Raw genomic sequence first — 10,892 nt, forward strand, 5'->3', positions numbered from 1 at the left:
CACAGAATCTCGATTACACACATGATTGCTCTCGGATAAAGGAGATTAAAAGCAAGTCAGTCTGTCAGACCTGTTATTCTACGCCTGCACTCGTAGGTAAGAAAGCTCTGTTTGGAAATTAGTTTATAAACGGTAAGTAAAGCAGGTAACATGCTTCTCAGGCTTGATTGAGATACTTCCAATTCAATGCTATTAATTTGTTTTACAAAGGTTAAAAATGGGTTTCAAAGTGGCTATTCTGCTGGTTAGTCTGTTTGTGTATCTGACTGCAGCCAGGTACTTCTCGCCATACAAAGGTACGTCTCCATTGTCTAGACACCTAGTTTGTATTTTTGAAACCCGCTATGCGTTACAGACCAGGCACGGTCAGTTGGCCATGTCCAGACCACCGTTTCTTTGCATGTGGAGGGTTTAATTGAATTTAACAAAGATCTAACGGAATAGCATGTGGTATCAATTGCGTGAGGCATAATTATGCGAAAGTCTAAAGCAATTAAAAAATTATCTTGAATATTTAAATTTCCATTGTAGCAGAATGATAACGCTGCGCTTTTTTCATCGTATTTCGCCTTAATCTGAATCAGACAGACAGTTTTCTTTAATCGTAGCTGATAAATGATTCCTTTTTGTTCGTTTTTGTGTGTGCGTGTCTGTGTGTGTGTCAGTGTGCTGCTCTTGTAAAATTGCGCCAAGAAACAGGCGCGCTTTTCGGTTAAATTATTTATAAAATTCATTTCACACATGCGCATTTTTTTTTTATTTGAGGGTCGTAAAACCAAAACCAAAGTTATTACTCTGGCCAAACATGGAAGATGTAAACGGAGCAACGGAACTTAGCAGAATTAACTCGAGGCAACAAAAACATGATTAACAGGCTCCAAGCGCGGGAAAACGCAAGCTAAAGAATAACAATTGTGGCGCAAGTTTTGTTAACCAATCAGAGAGCGAAATATAGCAAAATACTTTCGACCATCAATTGAAAAGCGCTCTACCATATCTCGAATAATTACATCAGTGCACAAATCATGCTATTCCGAAAGTTCATCCTGTCTGGCAAAACTGATTAGTTAAGAAGGTGCCGTGCTATGGCACTAACTACGAGGAACAAGCCTGCGTTGCAGGCGCTTGAAAAATATTGAGCGCGTGAGGGAGGGAGACACGCGCGAAAGAAATTAGCGTATGGTAGCCAATGCGCACATTGTTTGTCAATTAAATGCATTCTACCGGGGTAACAGTCGATGGTTTTTGTTCCAAGCTTTTCACAGATAGTTTAATCGTTTCCATAGCATTTGTGGAGAAAGTTTTGTCAGTTGGACCCACAAAGTTTATTGCTAGCTCACAGGTAGCCTGCGACCAAGCTGTCTTTTAGGTCAGTCGCCCCGCCCCAATCCCCTCGCGGCCCACTTTGCCCGCCGGTCGCATTACCCTTCCGCAACTGACTTGCACGCAGGTTAGCACATGGGTGTAAACAGGCAATACTTTAGAACGTTAAGACATTTTCAGAAACAACTAAACTGTGTTATTTTTCCTCTGTTTTCCTTTAAAGACTATAATGATTTCTGCAGGAGCAACATTCACAGAATTGCGAATTTTCAAAGATTTTCATTTCATACGAACGGTCAAATTGCCCATGAAAGATATAAGCCATTTCTGTCGGCAAAACCGCCACTACATCTCTCCGCCGTTTACAAGTTTACAAACGATTTCGTATTTCCTTTGACTGACAGCTTTCTCACCCAATCAACGCAACCACTTATTCCCTCGGGAGCCCCTCCACCAAAGGGACTTTGGTAAGCCTCTCGGGTAGGCACCCCTTTGGCCCCCCTACCTCCCCTCCCGAGTCTCCCTCTCTCGCGGTCCCCGCTCTTTTTCGCGTCCTATATCAGTTTGCGCCTGCCACAAAGGCCAATAGGGGACAAAAAAAATAAAACTTCAATGACTTCCACAACTTTGAGAGAACTGACACATAATAACTATCTCTGGTTTACAGCTCGAGCTGTACAGAATGATGGTGTTTGTGGAGCTGATACTACATGCCTCGAAATTCGCGACCCTTTCGGCGGCAGTGCGGTGGGGTGCTGCTGGGACAATTGTGAAGGCCAACGGTATTACACAGACCACCTCTCGAACTACGACTTCAAATGTTCAGGTGCAAAGATATGCTGTGGTTACAGGGACTATGGACCTGATTAAAGAGGAAATGGAGGTGAATATAGTAATAAACCTGTAGGGCTTCAAACGGAGTTGTTTTTTACTATTTTCATCTCAGACAGCAGTAAGCAATTCGTCCTCGGTGAATGTAAGGCACTGATGAAAACAATCTGAAGTCAAAATGTGACAATATTCAATAATTCTTGTCTGATCAACATTAGGCATAATTAACTGAAGTACATACTTAATCTGTTTGATCAGTGCTACTTAGGTATACGATAAAGGAAAAGGCAAAAAAAATTTTTTACGGAGTTTTAGTACAGTGGTGTTCTTGTCTGCCAACGCTCAAGAAAAGATTGTGTCTTCCGAAAATGCCGTCTTGCTTTCAATGCTATGTCGTCACGTTGATGGAATGTAATTCAAAACATGATCAATTTTTGTTTCTTCTATTTCAACAGCGCTGGTGAAGAACCAAGAACATCTCAGCACTGACGAATTTTATTAAACAAGACTGATGTAATTGATGTATAGTTCTTTCACTCTTAATTGTATGATGTTTTTAGTGGAATATTGTTACTCAAGAACTTGTTTGTCGCAGGTTTCTGCCGGTGCTTGTCATGTTATATTGATCCTTCCTTATCGACAAACATCAAGACTGTGAAATGAGATGTATGTCTGTTTCTCAGACACTATGGCCACTCCGGAGGTTCCGCTCGGTGAATATCTGTTAAGAAAGCCTGAATGGTCGGTGAATATCTGTTAAGAAAGCCTCAATGGCGATTTAACTGTGTTTTGTTTAGTTAAAAGCATTTTAAAAGTTATTTTTCTGTTGGCAGAAACGCTCCGTTGAAATGAGCTTTGTTTTCTAGACATTAGCAGTTTGGCAGTGTATCATGACACAGTTTTGGAGAATAAAATCTCATTGAATCTATTGGTCAGGTCACTTTTGATTGATGATTTGACGTGGCGCTAAACAGGCTTCCTTCGTATAATTTTACCCTTTAAAGATAGAGAAGTTTATCGCATGAGTCCTCGTACAGTTAAGGATTAATTGCACTTGTTTTCAAAAATTTCAAAATTGCCGTCGTCGCTTCGGGACATCGGGCGATTTTGGAAAAATTTGAAAACACTCGTCCAATTAATCCTTCCCCGCAGTGGGCCAAGGGAAAAAAATCGAGCAAGCCTTTTTACTCATAGGATCCTGTTAGATCAAATGAAAAACTTATCTGTAATTTTTTGTCATATAATTTAATTTCAACAGACAAAAATGCTGTGTAATTATTTGTATAATAATTCACCTCTTTGTGTTTCATGTCATAAATACACCATTTCCATCTATCTCTTGTATTAAAACATAAATTTGAACCTTTTCACTGAATCTGGTATAATATAAAATTCATGCCATAAAATATCACTTTCCATCTTTTGTATTAAAATATAACTTCCAGCTATCTTCAACATATCTGATATCAGTCAGCTGCTATATCAGTCAGGTTCGTAGGGAAGGGGGGTGCGACGGGTGCGCCCGCACTTCCTCACAGGCTGCGGAGGTCGACTTTTTTGTTAACCAACGATTTAAAAGAAGTGAATTGATAAAAAATATAGATAGCATAGTTCCGTTCTGATTCACTGTTAGTGCAGTAAAAATGAAATAAATAAGCAAAGAAAAGATATACCGCCGATTGCATCTACCCGTGAACGCACTGGTGCACAAAACATGTTTTCCAATGACATCAAACATCCACTATCTAACAGACATTGATCTGGAAGAAGCAGTTGATCTGTTTGCTAAGAAGTACCCAAGGAGGCTTGAGCTTGGCACACTATAGCTACTGAAAGATCATGATGATCAGCAGCTGCAGCAAGCCCAGTGAATAATACGGATTTTCAACTTTATTTCTATTTTTGTTCTTTTTAAATAGTGACATTATTCTCTAAAACCGTAAAATACATATACGTAAAGTAGTCTCTGCGCCAAAAAAAATCCATTTTGAAGTTCAAAAGTTTGAGTAATATCCACGTTTTAAAGTTCGTCTTGGCTGCCTGTTTTCATATCCTACTGCCTTCAAAACGCACGAAATGTAGTCTCAGACTGACCTAATTTTCAAAATTTCCCGGGGAAGCATGCCCCCCGACCCCCCTAGAGGCTCGCGTCTCCGGCTCTCGTTTGGTCCGTCTTCTCGTTTGAAACAAACGAAAAAAAAAACAAAAAAGTGTCTGATAGTGCTTTATGCTGTCAGGCAGCATTTAATCAAGGCTTTGCATTTTAAATAAGATATTCAATACTGATTTCCTGACATTGGATAAAAAGATCCAGGCATTTTTAAAAGGTTTGAAATTCAGCTGAATAGAATTTCTCATTTATTTTTGTAACCCAACATGTAACACTGAATAGACTAAATGCAGCTTGTATCAGCCTGGGGAGAAAGCAATACTTACGGTACATGTATCATTGTCTCTTCCATTCTTGCACAGCCAAAAGGCGACAAAAAAATTCTTAACAAGACAAAATTGCCCAACCCCCCCCCCCCCCGACAAAAATAAAATGGTCCATCCCTTATTACACGCTCTCTAGTGACCCGAATTTGGGCTGCCTGTGGTTAAATTAAATATTAAAAAACACTGTAGACCTTTGTCATAAATGAGGGCCGATAAATTATTCTTTTATTTTAATGATTAGTAACCCCACCAGTCCGTCGTCGTTACTTGTGTCCAAAATTCAATAGAATTTTCACTCTAAAATTAAAAGATAAATCAGCCGTACATATGAATTTGAGCGCTCTGTGAGCGAACTCGTGACTTGAACAGGTGAATGGAATAACATTTCGCATTACGTCCAAAGATATTTGTTTCTTTGATTTTTCAAACCCGGTGTGAGCAGCGGTTGTTTGCTAATGTAGCAAAGAAACACCGCTGTGGCCGTGGAGAAAGAGACTAGAGCGGAGAATGGGCATGGGGAAATAAACTTTCCTCCAGGCTGCGCTCGGACAAAAAAGAAACATGGCGGATTTCTTGCATCAGACATACACTGCGTTTACTTCGTGCATAGTTTATCCTGTACGAGTGTTATCAAGCTGTTTGCCTCCAGCATTTGTTCATTTCGTTAGTCGGATGTTTCCGTATTGTTTTCTTGGAAGCATTTGTTATGCGTTGGATGTCATTTTCCTGTCGGTTCAACACCAAAGTTTGTATCACAGAGCTCTGGCCGACAATTCCGCTCACGGAGTGATTGCTTTTGTAAGCTGGTGTGTTGCGAGCGGCATTCGAACTAGAAAGGACATTATGGACGCGATCTTGTGTGGAATGATTGCTTGTTCGATAGATGTTGATCATTTCATTGCGGCCAAGTCGTTAAGATTACAGGTATGGTGCAAATAGATTACCAACATGACGTGACATAAATAGATTGTCAACATGACATGGTTCCATAACTGTAGTTTAGTTTGTTTTAAGGTCATTTTATGGTCATTGACATTGGTATTTGACTCACCGGTCGAATTTAGAGATGCAAACTGCATAGCTGGACACATCAAGGGTTTTCAGGAAGCTGGCGGATTTCTCGACGAAAGACTAAGGGAGTGATCGTTTATTACGTCCTAGGTGGGGTGGGGGGTGGTTTTCTAAAAAACTGAGTGTATGAAAATTTTACCCCCCCCCCCCCCCAAAAAAAAAATTTTTTTCAAACAAAAGTTTTACCCCACACTACAATGACAGTTTGAAAATTTTACACCCCCCCCCCCCCCCCCATGGTTGGCTTGGTGGTTGAGTTGTTGAGAAGTTCCTGGGCACAACGCTTTCGAACGCTTGGTTACATGCAGAAATCACTAGCTCTCGGAATCTGAACTGGCAAGAGAAACAATTAGAAGTTAGGCGAAATTCAAGTAAGGAAACGTACCTTAGAATATCTCTTGAATGTCTTGATAATAACGATGTTTTGTTATTGCTGGAGTCTATTCTTCACTCGTCAAAAGAAGGTACACAGAAGGTCAAAGCAGCTCGGGGTTTGAGAGCAGTACAGGAGCATTTGATGTATGGAATATGTGGATATATAGATTTTGAAGAAGCCTACCATCTCTATTTGTCTTTTAGTCAAATTTTTTGCCCAGATAAACAAGCCTTCAGAGATAAACTGCTTTATGAAATACACGGTTTGCATGTCTATGTCATTACTCAACCTATTACGTGCAAGATCTTTGTCGCTCTGAAGAATGGTAGCAATATGAAGAAGTTTCTAGTCAATTTTACCAACTCTATGATTGATGAGAATGATTGCTAAATACATTTAGTTGGTACCTTTTGTATGTCTTAAAATTTTACCCCCCTCACTTTTCGTACAAGGTAAAAAATTACCCCCCAAAAAAGAGCTCGTTTAAGAAAATTCCCCCCCCCCCCCTCCTAGGACGTAATAAACGATCGGTCCCTAACAATCCATGCATCAGTCATTTTCAGCAATGCATGTACATGCATGACCAGTGATGACTCTCTCAACCTTGTATTACTCAACAGAAAAATTGTGACGATGAAGAACGCCAACTGGATTACGTAACAAACAAACAAACGCAAAAGTTCTAGATGTTTCACGCTTGAAATGTAACATTGCAAAAATGTCGTTTACTGTTTGCTCTAAATCAGGAAGTATAAAGAAAAGTCATTACTTTGGGTTTCGATAAGCACTGGTAAAAGGGTTAGGTATCTGCAATTCCCATATGTAAATTACCCGAAATTTAGACCCCTTGTGGTCTGACCTCTGGTAAGCGACCACCTCCCGTAAGCGACCACATATCCTTGACATTATGGGTGGTCGGTTGTGGGAGGTTCAACTGTATTTGAGAGACACTCACATCATTCAACTTGTCAGTGAGCTTGGGTTCACAGATTCTCTCTCACAGCAGGTGAAACAAAAGCAGCACGTATGAACTTTAGGGCTTTGGTGAAGATTTTATGTCAACTACTTGGATGAAATTTACAACCTCATTTATAATCTTTGAAGGCATGAATGACAATGACTCAGTTTATAAAAATAATTATTACAGAGAAAGTTTTTCTTTTAAATCCTTTTCTGTTTCCACTCCAGGGCTGTAATTTGAGCTGTACTGTTGAGTTGTTCGCTATTTTGCATGACCTTGCATCAGTGTGTGTGCGCACATTGCTAAAGCTCATATCATCAGAGTACACGCAAGCTTGAAACCATAGAGAGACACCTTAAAATATTATTATTGAAGTACAACATACATTATATTGCGGGTTTTCGCTGTCGATTTAATGTCACGCCATTGAAAAAAATGTCGAAATCATTCCATGAATGAAGTCAAGAAATTGACACGTTATAGATGATAAGTAAATAAGGAATCTGTCCAAGTGTCAGGTCTGTGTGGTATTCCGTACTCAAGTTATTTGACAAAATGTTTCACACAAATTTCTAGAGCTTAGTATGGAGACGCCATGTTGGTGTCCCTCTGAGGGACACCAACATGGTGGCCGGAAATAAGAAAAAACATCTGGAGTTCACTTTTTCCAGAAAAGAGGTTTGTTTTCCCTTGAGAATTTTCGAATGTTTAGATAAATATTTCTCCTCAAACTTAAATTGTTTAGAATGCTGAAAATCACCCGAAGAGTCATTTTTAAGATACGGAAAAGCTCTGTCACGTCCGTCCTCCTAATGTCATGCACGATGAAAACTCGGAAATTGAAACTGTTTTTCAAAAGAAAGTACGACATCGAGCTAAGAAATTGTGAAAAGACATATTTTTAGGTAATCTTTCCTTGAATGAAGGTAAAAATTTTGTAGGCCTCCCGGTTTTTTAATTCTAGAATTTGGTGACGTCATGTGATAACCAAGAATAGGAATCAAAAGTAAATTTCCATCATATCCATGCTGTTTTTCTTTTTTTCCAGGATGCCCTTCATCTCAAGAACAGGCCTTTTCTTCATTCAACAAGCATTGTTTTCATTGTGGTACCCATGCTTCAAGTGTGGCTTGCCCAGAATGTTTCTTATCTCCAGTCTCTTCCATACTTATTTGCTGTAGCTGTTATTTCACACCACTTGCGAGATGGATATAGACGTGGCTTGTGGTTTTGGCCACTTGGAAGCACCCCACCCCTTCCATACTGGCTGTACATCATTTGTACTATTGCATTACCCTATTTTGTCAGGGAAATAAAAAGTTCTCTGGAAAAGTTAGTTGTTATTCCTAAATCAAGGAATTCTGCTGTAGATATGTGAAAAAACAGTGCATTAATATACTGACGTTTGTGTATACTAATTTGAACAGAATTTGTTTGTACAAGACACAATATACTCTGTCTTATATTAAATATGGCAGCTCAGTTTGTAGTCCTGTGGATTCAAACAAAGTGGATTTCTGCAATCTCAAACACTCAAGACAGCATTTTGAGCCTTTCAACACCAACTGTCACTGTTCTGCATATATTTGTTATCGCACTAGTGGGAGAATTTGTTGAAACATCACTTGTCATCTTTTGTGATGATTTCCTTTTTTCTCCTGATCTGTTTACTTGACTAAGTACAGTCCTGTTTCAGAACTTCCTCTTACTCTATAGCTACCCAGGGGTCTCTCCACAGGCATTTAGATCCTCTACCAAAAAACTCCTTATAGGCTCCTTTCCATATACTAAACCTCAACTTGACAATGAGGCCAAGAGGTCACAAACAAAAGAAATTCAAGAATCATATTTTTTCATTTCTGTTGTTTTTGTCCTCTGGACCTTGATATCAAGTTGAATTTCAAGATTTCGAAAAGAGCCTATTAAGACGTTATAATTTCAGTGTTACACAAGGGAACACATCACATGGTGTTAAGCATTTTCCTTCATTATAATTATGTTTTGGTTTCCACTCACTCAAATATCCCCTTTTCCTCTTTTTCAGTGCCTGCCCTTTGCCCACTGGCCATGGGAAGAACTAACATCACATTTTTAAAATTTAGAGAGAATATATCAGATGAATAATAAAACTTGCTAAATTTACATTCTTTGAGTAGGAATATTTCTGATTCAGATGAAATTAGAATATATGTTAGTAGTATTTATTGCATATCTTATAACAGTAAATGACAATCATTTCATACTTAAACTGCAGCAGTGAAATCAAATTAATATAAAAAATAATAAAACTTGCTAAATTTACATTCTTTGAGTAGGAATATTTCTGATTCAGATAAAATTAGAATATATGTTAGTAGTATTTATTGTATAACTTACAACAGTAAATGACAATCATTTCATACTTAAACAGCAGCAGTGAAATCAAATTAATATAAATACAACTAATTATATTGTAATAAATTTTGTAAATAGACAAACTACCCAATAAATCTCTTGCTTTTTGGCATTTGCTACTTTTACAGCACTTTATTACTAAACATTTATATCCCTAAAGAAACAATAAGCTTGTGAAGTTGATTGCCATTTTTGGAGGGTGAGTGGGTGTGTCAGTTGGGGTTGGGAGGGTCTAAAAAAGGGGCAGAAACAGGGTGCCCCTTTTTGCTGCATTTGTTCTTAAATTTTAAGGTGACTCAGCTCCCATCCCCTAGAATTTTTTTAAACTTTGCAAAAAGATGTATCTGAAGATGTTGATTACAGTTCCATAATAAAAAATGGTAGTCGCCCACCTCATTTTTGAGTTATAACCACTTAAAGCTAAAACCAGGGGTGTTTTCTATAGGTTATACCGTTACTATGGCAACGTGCATTTCGAGAAAATGACCAAAACTTGTTCAGCAATGATTAGGCATTTGTTTGATATCGATGTTGTATCAACTGTTAAAGGCTGGTAGTATCAATCCGACGAAGCAAAGTGATGGAAAGTACTGAAAACCGGTGCCTGCCACCTTAAAAAACCTCATAGTTTTTGGAGCCTTTCCAAGCCGGGAGTTGTACCTCCCATCTTGTTTGAAGTACTAAATTGAACAGTGTGGTTTTTTCTCAATTTCCAAGGCCTCCTTTTCCTAGTTGTCTGCAGCATTTACCTACACTGACTCCAATCTCGTGGCGAAATTCACATAAACTTTCCTTTTTTAGCTTGTAAAAATAAATAAAAAAGGGGTGGGGGGGGGGGCGGGAATTTGCTGCTAACGCGATTCAATGAGGACTCGGTAATCAATTGCAAATCCCGGGGTCATGAAGGACAGGCATCAACCAAGCAACTCGTTTTATATACCTAAAGCAAATTTAACTAAACCGTCAGACATTTTTAAATTCGTAAGCTGAAAAGAACTTGAACATCAAGCGTTTGTTTGTGGTTAGGGACAACAACTCCAGTAACGTGGGTAAATGCAAGCGAAAAACTCAATTTAGGTGAAGTAATAAATTAAGGAAGAACTGACGAACCTGCAGGGCTTCTGATCTCTGTAATGGGGCACATGTCGCCAAGCCAAGCACTTGAAGTTTGCTTTTGCAGTACACGACGACCTACACCAAAGTGATTTATATCCGGTTTATATATACTAGTTATGCAATGCTTTCGAGTGGTATACCATGAGCCTTTAGGCGAGTGTGTTTACAAAGAAAAATCAAGTCACGAGTGGGATATTCACGGTATACCACGAGAAGCGCTGCATAACTAATTTATCCCATGCCACTCGTTGAATTAACTTTCCTGCTCGACGTCTGGTTCCAGGAATTCAAAATTAAGGTAAAAACTGGGGTATTCTTCTTCCATGTTTTAGTTGCTCACAGTACTTTTTTCTGAATGAAAATTTTGACCTGTCGCAGGCTTTT

At 38.8% G+C, this 10,892-nt stretch overlaps 1 protein-coding gene and 1 pseudogene across 2 annotated transcripts; both read left to right on the plus strand.

Annotated features, from left to right (window-relative positions):
- The first annotated feature begins 186 nt into the window (after positions 1-186).
- LOC146459615 (uncharacterized) lies at positions 187-2,230 on the plus strand (annotated as a pseudogene).
- Positions 2,231-5,150: 2,920 nt separating this feature from the next.
- On the plus strand, positions 5,151-10,129 carry LOC146459616 (transmembrane protein 267-like). 2 transcript variants are annotated; one of them, XM_085089348.1, is made up of 3 exons: positions 5,151-5,514; positions 8,047-8,330; positions 9,043-10,129. In XM_085089348.1, the coding sequence occupies exons 1-3, from the start codon at positions 5,152-5,154 to the stop codon at positions 9,077-9,079; spliced, it is 684 nt and encodes a 227-aa protein (XP_084945474.1). In that variant the 5' UTR covers position 5,151; the 3' UTR covers positions 9,080-10,129. The 2 variants fall into 2 exon arrangements, with proteins under 2 accessions (XP_084945474.1, XP_084945473.1); XM_085089347.1 differs by having other exon boundaries at positions 8,047-10,124.
- The last annotated feature ends 763 nt before the right edge of the window (positions 10,130-10,892 follow it).

Source organism: Pavona decussata, unplaced genomic scaffold (genome assembly GCF_977016875.1).
Source record: "Pavona decussata unplaced genomic scaffold, jaPavDecu1.1 SCAFFOLD_218, whole genome shotgun sequence".
In the NCBI taxonomy this organism is placed as follows: domain Eukaryota; kingdom Metazoa; phylum Cnidaria; class Anthozoa; order Scleractinia; family Agariciidae; genus Pavona; species Pavona decussata.